General features: G+C 39.8%; 2 protein-coding genes across 5 annotated transcripts; both read right to left on the bottom strand.

Moving 5' to 3' along the window:
• Nucleotides 1-128: 128 nt before the first annotated feature.
• Nucleotides 129-7,074, bottom strand: znf740b (zinc finger protein 740b). Of its 3 annotated transcripts, XM_068733409.1 has the most exons (7): nt 6,991-7,074; nt 4,768-4,918; nt 4,330-4,563; nt 3,575-3,703; nt 3,340-3,469; nt 2,637-2,755; nt 129-2,462 (listed from the first exon to the last, which is right to left on the bottom strand). In XM_068733409.1, the coding sequence occupies exons 2-7, from the start codon at nt 4,810-4,812 to the stop codon at nt 2,313-2,315; spliced, it is 807 nt and encodes a 268-aa protein (XP_068589510.1). In that variant the 5' UTR covers nt 4,813-4,918; nt 6,991-7,074; the 3' UTR covers nt 129-2,312. The 3 variants fall into 3 exon arrangements, with proteins under 3 accessions (XP_068589510.1, XP_068589511.1, XP_068589512.1); XM_068733410.1 differs by lacking the exon at nt 4,768-4,918; XM_068733411.1 differs by lacking the exons at nt 4,768-4,918; nt 6,991-7,074 and adding an exon at nt 6,761-6,933.
• A 2,347-nt stretch (nt 7,075-9,421) lies between these two features.
• Nucleotides 9,422-16,617, bottom strand: csad (cysteine sulfinic acid decarboxylase). 2 transcript variants are annotated; one of them, XM_068733078.1, is made up of 13 exons: nt 16,527-16,617; nt 16,174-16,440; nt 16,006-16,096; nt 13,985-14,207; nt 12,939-13,018; nt 11,644-11,698; nt 11,341-11,457; nt 11,169-11,233; nt 10,932-11,013; nt 10,642-10,841; nt 10,265-10,316; nt 10,084-10,173; nt 9,422-9,866 (listed from the first exon to the last, which is right to left on the bottom strand). In XM_068733078.1, the coding sequence occupies exons 1-13, from the start codon at nt 16,549-16,551 to the stop codon at nt 9,693-9,695; spliced, it is 1,521 nt and encodes a 506-aa protein (XP_068589179.1). In that variant the 5' UTR covers nt 16,552-16,617; the 3' UTR covers nt 9,422-9,692. The 2 variants fall into 2 exon arrangements, with proteins under 2 accessions (XP_068589179.1, XP_068589180.1); XM_068733079.1 differs by lacking the exons at nt 12,939-13,018; nt 16,006-16,096; nt 16,174-16,440; nt 16,527-16,617 and having other exon boundaries at nt 13,985-14,075.
• Between the last annotated feature and the right edge of the window lie 268 nt (nt 16,618-16,885).

The following is a 16,885-nucleotide window of genomic DNA, read 5'->3' as shown; positions in this document are numbered from 1 at the left end:
GTGTTGCAGTCTTTCTCGTTCAGAAGATTCAGAAAGTATTGTGCCATTTGAAAAGTAATTGAACTTCTCTTTTTACATTGACCTAAGTGGAAGGCAGCTGAAATGGCTCACAATGATTTGAACAAGCATTTGTTTAAAAAGTGTAACAGCTTTATTGAGACTTGGGGCCCTAAAACTCCGTTCACTACAGAATGATTGACTGAGTCAAAATAGATTTCACTTCACCCCTGAAATGACAAAAAAAAGGTGGGGCTCACATAAAAAAATGCCTTCCCAAAACAAAATGTATAGACGATCCAACAAATACATGCAAAAGAAAAAATATGCTGACTAATCATGGCTGCTATACTAACAAAAGCAAGAGTGGCAGCTTGCATTTTACTCCTAATAGCAAGTTGAGAGATGTATTTTCAGTTGTCATAAGAAATCATCAGACTAAGAATTATAACTTTGTAAATACTTTGATTTTCTTTTGAAGTGTAGGTCCCATACATACTATTTTCTACCCCTAATACAATTTAAATATATATTAACTTCATAAAAAGTCAACTCAGTGGTAGGCCCCAAACTCCCTTTACATAATCTAAAAGTCTGACAGCAACAGAAGTACCAGTCTACAATACGATCCTCTACAATTGAGCTAACATCTTCAGTCCAGTGTTTACAGTCTGACTTCATCTTACAGAGGCCTAAAAATAACATCATGTAGGTTATCACTTTACAAAACACCACGTGGACCGTATAGTCCCCTGTCCACAGCTCATCATCTTCATTGAAGACGCTCAAGGTTAACCTGGAGATGAAATGACATGGCACTGCGTTCAGATCACATTCAGTTAGGTCACGACAGAGGAGAGCTCTCGGAATCTGGGGGATGAACCAAAAAATACTTTGTTTGAATTGATCTGGGCCCTGAATCTGCACCACATTTCCCCAGTACCTCAGCTGAAGTTAATTTTAGGCCTAGGACTAGTTTTAATCGAGTTGAGTGCTAACGTACTCTCAAGGACTTTCAGGTAAATCCCAGGATTTCTGATCACACGCCGACCCGCCTCACTTACCAAAATACATTTGAAAGGACGGACGTTTTTCAAATTCAGGAAAATCTATAAACGCTGAGCAGGAAAAAATAAACAAGACTGACAGTGGTTTCTGGGAACAGAGACAGTAAAAACAATTTATATTGAGGGGGTTATTACAGAGGCACCTTCATTTCTAATTTCTTCAACAGACAGGCGGTTTCTACATCCAGTCATTAAAGGATAAAGAAGCTCAGTAACTTTTTTTTTTTTTTCCAAGAGCATCAAAAAAAACTCTGCTCTTCCTACAAAACCTGTATTTCAACAGTGTAATATATAGACAGTCAGGACAAACCCCTTTAAAACAAGGTAGAACAGTGAGGATTGTAAGCCAACAGTCGCTACACAACTTAACTAATGCCAACATTAGTTGAACATTTTACATTTCAGGAGCATCTAGTTAACTTTTAGTGTGTTTCAACCTGTTTGTACACATCACCAACAGGGTTGCATCTGTAATCCAGTTTTACAGCGAGGTGTGTAAGAAATTATTTGAAATCCATTTTTAAAAAAGGTGATCTCCTACATGAAGGGAAAATGGAATACCAGTTGCATTCTACTCTGTAATAAGCCCGATTCATGTTTAGATCGCTGTTGTAAAAAATTACATAAAATTGAATTCCAGATGTGTTACGCACACCTTCAGTATTGAATAGGACCACAAGTCTGCTGTGACCTTTGACTTATGAGCAGTAGCTGGTACAGAATTAGTAGCGTAAGGAACACAAAATGAGGAGAAGTTGAACACTGAGAAGATACACAGTTCTGTGTGTGTCCTTCAGTGAACTGTCCGTATGGAGGAGAGGCCAGCACTGGGGTTGTTTGCAGGTCAACAGGATACCTAAGAGATGCTGCGTGATACGGTGACAGTCAACACAGTCAAAAATACTCGCAATCCCTCGGCAGCAATAGCACAAAAAAAAAATACCTGCAACCTTTCAGATAAAAGGAGACGTGTGCATTTTTAATTCAGTTATTGCCATAGTACCAAGACCTGTTGTCCAAGATCATGAATTAGTCCTTCCCCTTTTGTCTGGGTTGTAAATGGAACAGTAGATTAAAAAAATATAAAAATCCATTATCGAGCTCTGTGAATGAGCTGGCGAGAGCAAAAGTAAAGTTTGGTTGTGATTAAGCAACGCTGTTTTCAGCTTACAGTACTGTTGAGCTCTAACGTGTGACATTACTGAGCTGCAGGCTGCTGTCTGTAGGGTCTCTGTGGGGAGCGGAGGGTCAGACAGTCAGGCGGTTGTTGGAAGGCTGTAGGGGGCTCCAGGAAGCTGGATGGGCGGATGCATCCTGTGAGAACTGGCTTTCCTCTTTGCTCATCCCCACTGTACACAGGCGCCGGTGTCTCAGCAGCCGGTCTGTCCGGGAGAAGTTCTGGAGGCAAAGAAAGACGTGCGTTTCAGTTTAAGTTAGCAGAACAACAACACCGACAATGCTGACAGATGGATTTGTTTAGTGCTGTAAGAGCCTGACTAATATGCAGAAACCGAAAAGTACAAAATGGAAATGTAAAGCATATAAGCCATACTGAAACAACGGCTAACTAACCTGATGGCAGCGATCACACTGGTACGGCTTCTCTCCGCTGTGCACCCTCTTGTGTCTGTCCAGGTGGTAACGCTGAATAAACCGCATGTCGCACGCATCACAAGCAAATGGCTTCTCTCCTGTGAACAACACAAGCCGACCATTTAGCACTATATATATATATATATATATATATATATATACACACACACACACACACACACACACACACACACACACACACACACACACACACACACACACACACACACACACACACACACACACACACACACCAAGTCTCAGGGCATATGTCACTGTAGGCAAGAAATAATTCAAATTAGTCAGCCATTTTGAATCTCTTTTTTTGCGAGTCCGGGCCAAAAGAGCTGCACACACATGTGGACTAACACAGGGCCAACTTTCCCAAAAAAGAAGAAAAGTAAGGACAGGTAGAAATAGGTATACGGCATTATAACAAATTAAAAACATGCATACTATACATTAAAACAATTGTATACCCAATGTAGTTTTTGAAATCATTTAAGATGGTTTGAGTCTGTCTTTTTTTGTAGTTTAATACAAGCAGATGGAATTTAAGAAGAGTGGTTCACTGGCTGAAGAGTGGACTCATTACTCATAACACTACCCTGTTTCCCATATCTAACCACTACATGTAGAGGAGAGAGAAAGACAACATTGAGGACGTGAGCTGCGTTCTCACCTGTATGCGTGAGGATGTGTCGCTTGAGGTGGTAACTACTCCGGAAAGCTCCGTAGCAGTGGTCACAGATGAAGTTCTTCTGGACTTTCAAGGAACTGTCATCGCTCATATCGATTTGTGGAAGTAAATGCTAACGACAAAAATCAAAATTAGTTGAAAGAGAGCTGATGATCAAGGGTAGATCTCTGCACTTTGACATGTTTTCTTAAAAGTGTGGCTTTGTAACCATCCTTACCTCCACTTTCACTTTGCTGGATGACCCGGATTTTCTGTGCTTCTTCTTGGGTTGCATATTCTGGTTTGCTTGCATGTCCTTTCCATCCATCATTCTTGATGAGTGATAATCCCCGTCTTTTCGTATCAGCTTTGAAAGAAGAAATGGTAGTGAGTAGCGTATACTGCACGCTAGCTTGCAATTCAGCACTAAACACACAGTTACATACACAGGATACTTTTATACGCAGTGTATAAACACTGACTACACGGTTCACTATAGTGTAGTTGTGAGCAGGTATTAATGTAACAACTAGAACTCCTCCTGTGGGCGGGGCTGAGGTATAAACAGATAATGAATGACAATTTAGTAAAAGAATATTGTAATATTATTTATTTATTTTTAAAGTTCATAGGAGAAATTATAATTATAGAAAAATATTGATATATATTAATAAATGTTTAATATCAGCCTACAACTACATTATAGTGTGTTATTAAATATGCATTAAGTGTTTGTAAAATGCTTATAGATGCTAAAAAGGGCAGTTATATGATGTATATTCACATCATATAACTCCAATGAGTGTTTGCTTGTAAGTTCAACCACAGAATTACAGCTATCTATTTTTGAGTTTTAAGTTTATTTAGGTTTATTTTTACTGCCATAGCGTTTCACAATTACCAACTTAAATTGTGTTCATGAACGCAAACAAACAACAGTCAGAAATAATAACAGGCTTTCTGAGGGACCCTGCCCAGCCTTCTCTCTCATACCAAGGGTGGACAGCTCCCGGCTGAAGGATGGCCCATGTTACTGTGGTGGGGTTGTCCGTGGTGGACCTGGTGTCCGTGGTGGTTGTGGCTATGCTGCGAGTGGGTTTGGTGGCTCTCAGGACTGGACCTGTGCCCTTGACCCAACGGTGACATCATCCTCTTTTGGCCTGGGATGTTGTTGGCTTGCATCAGGGCCATGCTGGAGAGCACCGCCTCGCAGCCCAGCAACCCAGCCTGGCAAAACAAACACCATGTCAGAGCAGAAAGAGGTGTGGGTGGTGGTGGGGGGGCGCAGGACTCCTCACAGAGACGAGGAGTCAGGGGAATGAGAAGGACTTGAGTAATGGGAGTTGAGTAATGGGAGTTACAGAGAAATGCACTGGCATTAGGATTGGGAGTACAAGCTAAAAACATGATGGTGAAGAGACTTCCACTGACCCATTTCATATGGTCTCGAACAGAGTTGTTAGAATGGTGTGTCATCGTCGGGATTTGAATGCGTGTGTGTTTGTGGGAACAGAGGGGGCTTCACTTAGGATGAGGGGTAACAGAAGAGACCACACCCACCCAAATCATCTGGGGCCAAAGCCTGAAAGTAGAGGCATGACAACATGAGGCTAACACTTTTACATGCTGCAATGAGGAGCTGGAAATCCAGACTGATTTAATGAATTTTACCAATCACCAAATCTGGATTTATGACCAGAAATTTAGGTCCAGCACTCATATGCGCAGGTTTCAGGCAAGAAAGCCCCAATTGTTTGGTGCATGCCATGTTCCAGGGTTGACAGAAAGCAAAAGAAACAGATTGAGGAAAATTATGACATCCAATGGGAAAAAGGAAAACGGTAAAAAAAAAAAAAAAAAAAGAAGAAAAATACATGAAGCATTTATAATACTGAAATATATAAAAGACAAGTATTAAAAAAAGCTGGTGTTTGAGAGCAGCAAGTGCACTGTAAACACAGTTTTATCTGCCGTATATTAAATTATTATGGCCATCATAAAATGTAATACAGGCAATGATCTGATGTTTTTCAATAATACAGTGAACTAGATTTTGGGCAATTAAATCTGGCACTGAGGTTACAGGTGCAATGATTATTTGAACTCAATTATGACAATTTTGAAAAAAATATGTAATTGTGATTATTTTGACTGATATTGCAATTGTGATATTATTTGCGATCATTTTAAAACATTAAAATGATTGTGGTGTGATTTTTGCAAGGATTTGTATCGAACAAAGATGTTTTCTTAAATCTGTAGAATAATAATGATGTGTAGGCCGGAACATCTCGGCAGCACGACAATTTCTAATTAGAAATGGTATTGTGACACACATGGCCATGCAACGATTCTGATCAAATTAAAATGAATTGTGCTGCCCATGACTCAATGACCTGTGGTGCAATTCAAGGCATTGCATGATAATGGTCAAACACCACAAGAGTATTTTCCTGGAATTAATAGGTATCGTGTAAAAATACCGAATAATTGTATATATATATATATATATATATATATATATATATATATATATATATATTTGTAACATACAACAAACGTTTGTATGGGATTTTTTCCTCATCTTCCATGTTTTCTCTTTTCTGAAGCGAAAAGGTTCCATTACCCCCAGTCAGTTATGTTGTACTTTACTTATTTAAATAGCCAAATGATTTTAAGAAGAAAATATCTTAGAAAGTGTCTGACTTCTTGAGCAGTTAGTTAGTACTTACTGAACTAACGTTAGAGACTAGAACACCTAAAAACGATCAAAATATCAAGCAGTTTGTCCTTTAAGTTTAGGAGAATGGCCATAAACTCAGTGTGGAATGGTTCATCCTCGGCTCTAGAAGCTGTAGATTTGATAGAAACATTAATTCCCAGGCAGTCAGGCAAATTAACATACAACCACAACGCACATAGCTACTCATCGACTAATACACCACAGGGAGCATTATGATTATTGCAGTTTTTTGCCTATCAAATAGGCTGTGAAATTAAAATTATACAGCAGATGGATATATACGGCCCATGCACAAAAGCTTTGAGAGTAAACAAACACAACTAGCCTATTCCTCACTTCAGTGGAAGATGTTTTCTTTTATTTAGCCGTAAGTTGAAAAGGATTGGGTTGTGCGTCATTCTCATTTGTAAGCGTGTGGTTTATGATCTCGCAAAAACAAACACGATGGCCGTTTTATAAAATGGTGCATTTGTGCACAAGTGAGCTAGCTAGCGACTTATCCTGCAAACGTTGTTTTTTTTACGAGTTTCTGTTGAAAAAGCGGTCATCTCCGAACAAATGAGCTTCACTAATCAAGCGGGACTCTATCTAGAGCACACGGGGAAGGCGCTGTTTAGACAATAGGTTGAACAATGTGAAGCATGCTGAGAGGCTCTGCTGAATGAAACAGAAAAGGCTAACCTGCTAGCTAGCCAGGAGTTGGGTTTTGGTACAACTCTTGTATGACTGAACCCCCACCCGCGCCCCAGACAACACAACAACAGCCTGGCAGGGCGTGCGGTGCAGGCTCAGCGCCGACCGCCAAATATCACCTCCTCCACCGGCCACAGCGGCTAGAAACAGACACGTAGCTGATCGTGAAATGTTGTAAAGAGCTGCGAAGGAAATTCGCGTGAAAAGCGACCACTTACCTTTCGATTTTTAGAGTTTTGTAGGTTATTATTTTTTGTCGCACTTCCAATTTTTTCTCAGTTTACAAACACTGACAGGAAACGCCACCGGAAGTGCTCCCCGGAGCGAGTGGTGATTGGCCAAACGCCCTGTCACGTGACCGAAGCTCAACGACCCACATATGCGGCCATAGCTGTGAGGGAGAGAGCCCATGGATGACATTATTAATCGATATAACATTTAAATCATCTAATTGAAAACGTCCGAATGTGTTGCTTTCCTTTAGGGTTGGAAATAACGAATTAAATATACTCCTGTTATGGCAAAAAAATTATAATTTCGGAACTAATTTTTTTAACATTTAAAAAAATCGATAATTTTATTTTTATCCAAGAAACGTTACGTTACTATTTATCACAATAATTGCACTTATCTACATTTCATGTAGCATCTGTTACAGAGTTAAAACAAAAGTCACATGAAAAAGTCTTGATAAACTGTGTTAAAATCAGAATGGAAAAATTGTGCATTTTTACATTTCCGTGCTTTGGCAACAGAGTTTGTTTAGCTTTATTTTTTTAAACTTCCATGCCAATGTTCGCAGATGACACAATGGTCATCGGCCTCATCAGGGACGAGGATGAGTCTGCGTACAGGTAGTGGTGGTCCTCTGGTGTGGTCAGAACAACCTGGAGCTGAACAAGCTCAAAACTGTGGAGATGACAGTGGACTTCAGGAGGAGCCCCCCAACACAGCCCCCCCTCACCATACTCAACAACACTGTGTCCGCTGTAGAGACCTTCAGGTTTCTGGGATCCACAATCTTCCAGGACCTGAAACGGGCCCCCAACATCGACACCATCCGGAAAAAGGCCCAGCAGAGCCTCAGGAGCTGCTGATTCTGTTCTACTCCACCATCATCCAGTCTGTTCTCTGCTCCTCTATCACTGTGTGGTTTGGCTCAGCCACTAAACAGGACAGAAACAGACTACAACGGACTGTAAGGTCTGCCGAAAAAATCATTGGTGCCAGCCTGCCCTCCATCCTGGACTTGTTCACCTCCAGTGTCAGGAAACGGGCTGGAAAGATCACTGCAGACCCTTCACACCCTGGACACAAGCTGTTCCAACTCCTCTCCTCTGGTAGGCGCTACAGAGCTCTGTACGCCAAAACCACCAGACACAGGAACAGCTTCTTTCCACTGGCCGTCACTCTGATGAGCAATTAATCAGACATACTGCACTACTACCTCTGTTTGCACTATTACCACTCAATTCCCATTGCCATTGTTGTTTATAGGTTTATGTTCATATATATATATATATATATATATATCTCCTTTTTGGATATATAGTTATACTTATATTGTACATAGTTGTTAAAACCTACATCTGTTCTACTTTTTTTCTGTTGCCTTTGTTTTGTTTTTTAAATATATATATATATATATATATATATATATATATATATATATATATATATATATTTTGTTCTTGTTTATTGTAAACTTGTGTATGTACATTGAGAGTGGAAACCGGAGTCAAATTCCATGTATGCGTACACATACATGGCCAATAAAGCTGATCATAAAATCACATTGAATTGATTGATATTCAGAAGCCGAAGGTGTATCTGTGGCTGCAGGAGGGCAGAGCTCCATGTCCACAGTGGTGAAACTCTGGAAATTACATAAATGTTTGCATTCTGGGCTGATGGTCCGGGATACTTCAGGCACAGTCAAGTTAAGCATCACACAGGGCGTGGTTAGAATAATTGTACCTCGGCACACTAAACGAATGTTGCATCTATCTTACTTAGCTGATTTAATGCACCACCACCTGCTAGCCTGCTAAATGACACACCCACAATTTTGTGACCTGTACAGAAGGAGCGCCCTGGGTCTGGCTAACATGCTAAATGCTAACATGGTCTAGTGCATCCTCCACTGAGGAATTTATAATATATACATATATTTTTTTAATTTAGTTTTCTGATGTTTTAGAATACAAAACATTAATGAAAATAATCAGTGGTTGCCACCATACAGCTATGAAGGCAAATAAGGGGGAACATCTGACATAAAGTCTCTAAAAAACAAAATGAGAATCCAAGACATAAAATGGTGCTATATTCTAACTTGCACTAATATATGTCTCTGATTCAGTTTGATTTTATTTTTCATATTTAATTACCATTGTTGGAGGAAGTTTGAGATCCAAGCTTCGTATTGACAATGACTGCTTCTAAAATGAATCTGCATCTATTATAAATAACTTGAAACTTGAATGAAAGCCTTCCATTCAGAAACTGTACCATGGACAATAAGTTAAATATTAAAGGATGTGTACATCCCCTCAATAGCAGGGTAGCAGTTCTTCAGTTGTGCAAAAATGTTTAAAAAAAAAAAGTGAACAGAGCCAATTTAAACAGTTTAAAAATGAAGGCCACGGATAACTTCAATTATTTTATTCTTGACATTTATGAAGAACAGTGAACCTTTATTTGTTTATCTATTCATTCATTTTTTGCTTTACTGTCTTCAGATTTCAGGGTTTAGTACCTCTCCTTATATCATCACAACTGTCTTAATCGATCAAATCACACGAGTTGAACACATTTCGGTTGTTTGCTACAATTTGTGACATTATTTTTGCAAGCTTTGTGCATAACCTTGCATTCTAGATAGTCAAGGGGTACACATCTTGTAGGGTTAGGGTTTTGTTCACAAGTCATTTCCCAGTCTTTCAATTTCGTCAATGAAGAAGTCCACGTCTTTCTGGGAAAGCAGCGGAGAGAAAACAACCAAGCGGAAAAAGTTGACCATGTTTCCCAAAGGTTGGTAGCCCACCATCATAGTGCCTTGTTTCATCATGCGCTCCTTGATGACGGGAGCTACCTTTAATTAAGAACAAAAATACACACACACACACACACACACACACACACACACACACACACACAAATACAGAGTTAACCGTTTGATTCAGATGTGTTGCACATACTTGAAGACGGTGGCCATCATGTTTGTTTGTGTTTGTGTAACGTGTGCAACGTAAAATTAACAAAAAACGATTGTCTTTAGTCTTTCCCAGTCCACTGATACAGAAACGTACTTTTGCCAGTCTGTCCTGGTAATCTGCGTCCCCTTCCTTCCCCCTCATACTGGGTGGTATGAACCAGAAGCATACATTCACAAACTCTGGCTGTCCATGGAGACAAACAAACACAGGTGCTAAACATTTTTAAATGAGAAAACACCTTAACTTTCTCAGTATGCTTGAGATATTTACTTACCTCATGCAAAAGATGAAACCCCTCCCTTTTCTTCATTTGCCCCTCCAGATATCTGCAGGAGATATGTTATGATATGTTTTCACTTCCTGTTGGCTTGGATCATAACTCAATGGTAAGCAAAGATGAGGAAAATGGGGGGGTAAGATGTCAAAAGAAGCCTACAAGTATCTTAACCTGCTGTGCAACATGGACCCAAAATATCCTTCTTCCTTAATGTTTATATTTAGAAAGATCTAAATAGCCAGCTTATAAAATGAAAACAGATAAATTGCAGTGCTTTCAAATTAGCCTGTGCCTCATACGGATTAGATCATTTTGAATTTGCTGCTTGTCAAAACCTACCCCAGGCTCATGTTGTGCTACAGCTGCATGCCTACCTTGCATGGCTAAAAGCTTTGTCCACACGCTCGGCAAAGCCGCTGGAGCCAACAGCTTTCCACATCAACCATAACTTCAGACAGTCAACCTTGCGGCTGCACTGCACTGACTTATCCCCGACATCCAGATTCACGTCATAGAATTTGTCTTGCTGGAAGAGGTATGTGGCGTTGGCACTGTGGCACTTCTTCAACAAGTTCTGAGGACAAGCAGAAATGATTGATTGTCAAAGATTTTTTTAAAACATAGATGTTTATTTTGTGTATCAGATAATGCTGTAGCCTCAAACCATGGTATCTTGTAGCAGCAAGGCAGAACACTGCAGGCCAGCCACCAGCATCTTGTGTGGATTCCAGGCTACCGAATTTGCTCTTTTCACAGACACATAAAAACACCCACACCATAAGCTGTGTATTGTCTATATCTCTATCTGACCATATCTGCCTAACTTAGGTCTACTCATGTACAGGCAAAATGTGGCCTTCCTCATAATGAAACATGCAATTTCTGGCATGCATATTAATACCTGTGAACCCCTTTCATCAGATGTCTGTGTTGCTTGGAAAAGAGCACGCTCCCTCCCCAGGCAGCCTGAAACACACAACAAAACAGACCAAACTCTGCATGTCCTTAAATTTGAACAAATACAACAGAAGCTTGTCAATAGGCCTGGATTTGTCTTCGACGGGATGACTCACGTCTACGTGCATCCAGAGCTTGTGTTTCTCACAGACATCAGCTATGCGGTCCAGTGGATCAAACGCACCTCGCACTGTGGTCCCTGATGTGCAGCTTACAAAGAATGGCACAGCACCCTGGTAGACACAAACCGAAAATGAACACAGCCTTCTTGCACTTGCTGCTTTCTGGTTAGCAAGATGTACAAAGTGTTTTATGGTTAGTTAGACTTTGTGGATAATTATTGTTAAAACCAATACAAGAGACCATAAAATCATAACATGCTTTACATCTTAGTAGTTACTGAACGTCCGTGAATTTACCTGAGACCGTGCCAGCTTTATCTTTTCATCCAGGTCGTCTGGAATCATGCGGCCTCTGAAGCGCACAAGAGAACATAGAGAAGTTAACATTTTGACTGATACAGCTTATGAACAATTATCATTAAGCATATATCTTTGAATAATCATCATGGATTGGGAGCATTTCTATTGCCTTTTGACAGCTCACAACAAGGTGACGGCTGAGCCGGCGGCTCGCAGCTTACGGTGCTAACAGTGCTTACAATGCAAGCAAAAGGGTGGGTGCTACGCTTCTGCAGAGCGGCAGCCGTGATCTAGTCAGTGGGGCACGCTCACATGAATGACTGAACACTAAAAGCAAGCGCATTCGGCCCAGATATTTCAACATAGCAAAGAGCATCACGGATAACACACAGAGGATAGAGGTGGTGAAATGTTTAGATTCTGCGATGCCGACGTGAACGACTCTGCATCGATAGAACATAATTAGGAGTTTGGTTTTATTTGAGCACAGTGAGAGTCCTAACTGGGTTCTGCTGTCATTTACTGTCTGTTGCTCTTGTTTCTCTCTTATCACTCCTCTCCTTGATCTGTGTTTAACCGGGGTTGAGGCTTACAAACAGCACATGGCAGACCGCTAGCTGGTTGCTCTTGCTACTAATATTAGCTGCTCTGTTGTTAATAATGATGGGCTGAAAAAAGGTGCATAAAGGTTGAAATTCAACTGTGGTGTTGTTCTGTAGGAGATACAGGGACTTAAACCATGTAGGACTAGGGGGGCTATGAGTAAAGAATAGTAAGCTAACCGCTAGGCTAATTCTTGCAGTGTAAAATGTCTTAAAGCTTCTATGTGAAAACCTTATTTCTGTAGATTACAGATCATTTGGAATGCACTGCAGAATCATTTTTGTTTGGTTTTTGTAATGTTTGTGTACTGAGGTGGTTCACACACACTTTTTCTGTTATAGTCTGTTTTATTCAGATTTTTGAAAGCACTTTCTATGTATAAAGGGAGTTCCAATTTATCTGACTGCTTTTGAAAAAGTAACCATGTACAGTAGTATCAAACATATCGAAGATACATTGTGATGCATCGAGAATTGTTGTGCTTTCGAATCGTTAACATGTCAATCGCCCAGTGAAGATTCACACCTCCAGGTAAACATCATCCACTATTTATATAGCCAATAGTTGTTTGCTGCTATATTAATACTCTGAATCACTTATATGCACCTTTAAGCACTTAATTGACTATGAAAATGAATGAGCTAATTTATTATCAATGGTTTCAGCTGTTATTATGAAAAACACATTACCTATCATCCACTTTCACTATGATGACATTGTCTGTCCCAATTCCCAGAAAGGCAGCCCCTTTCTTCACAGAGTAATGGCTCTGAAAAAACAACACGTACGGTATTTCTCATTTCTCGATTTTCTGCCTCTTCGTCTCCTCACTCGGAGCTCCTCGGAGGTTGCCGGAAGAGCTATGAGTGAGGAAGCACCGCTGTATCCTTTGCGGAAGCCTTTTCGACACCCGTTACAAATAAAAGAGCCGTGGAATGATCGCAAACCAGAACTCTACAAATGAAACAGTTCCTTTTGTATTTATAAATTGTAGTTATTTAAGATGATCAAATGCCCCTCACTGCTTGTGTGTAGTGCTTCATTCTTTTTGAAACAAATTCCTTGATAACATTTCACCTGGATATTACTTGTGTTTATATATTAAATGTATAGGCTACATCCAATTCAATTGCTATAATCGTGACATGATGTTTAGAGGTGCAAACAGCTGCTGACATCAAATTAGTAAATCAATAAGACCAATCTCTTGCATTTAGTCCTTATTTGCTGTATTTCACGTTGTCATATAGATAGACAGAACTGTGTGCATATAATATATATCACTCAATCATATGTCACTCTTTCTTCAATCATATGTCACTCTTTCTTCGTATCGTACTTTTAATACAAATATTTGCAGTGCGTCACACAATAAAATATGTATAGACTATATGTATATACACGTGTGTCTGTGTGTGACATCTGAACATTTTTGTCACATTATACCACGTTGTGAATTAAAGCAAAAGTATGTGTTATGTAAAACAATGACCAGCTGATGCAGCCGGAGACAGTTCTGGAGCATCTTTGATGCAGCTGTGACTCACGTCATATTTTATTGATGTCACTTTAAAAAGAATTTGTTAAATGTCTGTTGCCTTAACTCCTCTCTTCTTGTGTCTCTTCCTCGCAAGGAAAGGAATCAAGGACGTACAAAGTGGGAAATGAGAAATGCCTATAAACAACAGTGTGATCATCAACAAACATCTCTTTCTGTTTGATGGCCATTCCTTACCTCTGAAGATGTAAAGATGTTTAGTCTTGGGAGACCACACAGCCCCTTACTTTTGACCTCTGGTAAAAGTTGGTAGCGTGCGAGGTTCATGGCGTACATATTAGAGGTAGAACCTCCTGGGCAGAAAAGACCGTCACCTTCTGTCCAGCCAACCATCTGCCGCAGTCCTCTCAGAACCTCAGTCTCCATCAGCACAAACACCGGGGCCACCTCATAGGTGAAGCTGCCGTCGACACACAAAATGTTTGAGTTGTATTTCATACTATTGCATTATATTCTACATTTTATACACACAAACATTACCACACCAGAAGCGGAAAGTAATTTAGTACATTTATTTAAGCATTGTACCTCTTCCTATGAAGTAAGAAATCCTTTGCATATCTCGAGTACCGTTAATCATACTCCCCACATGGCGGGTGTATTGCTGGGGACCTATAGCCATCTATAGTTGTTATTTGCAAAATAAAACAACACATAAAAATGAATATGACGTAAATGATTGTCTTTTATTTAAATATTTGCTTAAAACATCTTTAGGGGGCAATACTAACTTTAGGTTAGTGTTAAGTTTAACAGGTCATAATTCCCTCTCTAATATTTATTTTACATTGCTATGAAAACATCTTCAAATAACTGTATTTATTCAAATTTCTCGCCCAAAACTACATTTTACAAGATTACATTTGAACACATCATGATAATGTTTACCCTTGCCCCATAATAATTTTTACTGTGTGGACCTTGAATCCATTATGATACTGAATTAAACCTCCTTTAACAGCTGTTCCAAGGAGAGCTGTGCTCGGGAGAGACTCTGTGCTATCGGGAGAGGAGCTGTCAGCAGCATGCATGGGAATGAATTATAAAATAACAGGCCTACATGTCTGATTAAGTTAGTTTCTGAAATGTTGCTATGCTGTTAGCTCTGTTATTTACCCAAGCGGGGATGCGCTGCCAACCGGCTGCTAACAGTAAACTAACTACGGTTAGGATTTGTTGTTCACATTATCGAATATTTCCACCAGTGAATCAGTGTGACTGTGAGTAAGCCACAACTGGGGTGTGTTTGTCCCCCTCGAGTAAGACTGTATTTCCCCGGTTTATGAATTGATACAAACTTAAAACACTAATAACCTTACCGCCAGCCGCTAATGAAATCCATTCTCTTCTTTATAAGCGTTTTTCACCGTTTCTCTAACTGGAAATGTACGTATTGGCAGTGGTAGAAGAAGGCTGCACACAATTTTTCAGAAGTAAAATTATTAATTATTAATAGTAAAACTATTAATAGAGCACAGTAAAAGTCCTGCATTCAAATGTTTACTTCAAGTGAAGATTTACAGTTGAATCTTGTATGCCCTGACAAAGGCCCTTTGGACTGAAAGCTCACATAAAGTAATCCACAATAGTTAAGATTAACCAAGTGGAGCAATGGTTATCCTTTAACTTCAAGTGAAGAGAGAAAGAGGCATTGTCAGCACAAAATCTACTAAACATCTGTTCAAGCTTTCAATTTGAATATGATGCTGGATAGTTTAATGACTTATTATGCATCTTATTAGAATTGTTATATTTAGTGAGTAAAATCTGAATCTGCAACTTTACCATTAACATTTCAGGTAAATGTCTTCTGAAGTACAAGTACAGATAAAGTAGTATACAGTTGAGTTATATTTTGTAAGTCCTTGGGGCCTTTTGCAAGTCATTTTGGGATACAATGAGTTAGAATAGTAAAATAATCCAGACTCTGACACTTTGCCTGCCCCATGTCTCTGTTTACATACCTGGTTTTGATCTTTGCCTTATTTTTATTATTAACATGCTCTCAACTTGCTATTTTAAATATGGCTTGTGGATTTCAGTACTAGGTTATTGCTCCTCACATTTCTTCCTCCACAGACTAATACGGTCACATTATCTCATATATTGCATTATATGCATCATATTTAACAGACTTTTTCATCCACCCAATAATGATGGTCTTACATGCTTTAGTTATACATTACGTTGATTCTCACAGGTTAGTGTTGAGCGCCTCAGTGAGGAATCGGCCAGCCAGGGCATGATAGTCCACTCCTCCAAACTGCTGATTAAGAAAACGTGGGTGACCTGGAAGAAACCAGAGCAGTCTTATCATGAAAGAACAAGGGACAATCTGTAGTATCTCAGTGTCTCAGCTGTCTTACTTGTCTTGATGCTGTACTTGGCGACATCTTTAACTCTCTGTAGGAGCCTGTGTTGTGGCTCCCCCGTTTCCCTCAGCTCCAGATCCAGCAGCAGAGCCAGCTCCTCCGGCTCTTTCCATTCACAAACCTTTTGCTTGACGTCCGTGCCCTTGCAGAGCACCTCCTCCATAATAATATTAAAGGCATCGTTCAAGAAGAGTTGGCCCTCTGTATGGTCAACAAGAGGCTCATTCAGGTCACGGAGAATGCGTGATTCCTGCCCTTCCACTGTTGTCAGAACAGTTAAACGCATGAACAAACACTGCCAGAAGAGTTATAAACAAGAATAGACATGCAGAGCACACTGTACTTACATGAGACCGGGAACATGTTTGCCATCTCTTCCCTTTTAGCAGCTGTACCGCGAAGGCAGACGGCAGAAAATGGCTTCTAAGCAAGTTTTTTGGTAGTAGGAGGGGTTGACCTTTGTCCCATATATAAAAGAATGGGAGGAGCAATACAGCCATGGAACTATAGGCACTGAGTCGCCTTCTCAAAAGACACACCAAGATGTATGGTACATTTCATTTAGGTACATTTAAAGACCAATATATCTAGATCAATAAGGCACATGTCCCCTCACAAACTGTACATTTATGAAATGTTGAGTTAAGAAAAACATAAACCAAAACATAAAAAGATTCAAAAAAATATGATTTCATCCTCCTCTTTA

Source organism: Cebidichthys violaceus, unplaced genomic scaffold, assembly GCF_023349555.1.
Source record: "Cebidichthys violaceus isolate CVI_PGR_0920_01 unplaced genomic scaffold, fCebVio1.0.p SCAF_6, whole genome shotgun sequence".
Lineage (NCBI taxonomy): Eukaryota > Metazoa > Chordata > Actinopteri > Perciformes > Stichaeidae > Cebidichthys > Cebidichthys violaceus.
Note: the sequence above shows the minus strand (reverse complement) of the source record. Positions and strands in the feature narration are given on the sequence as shown.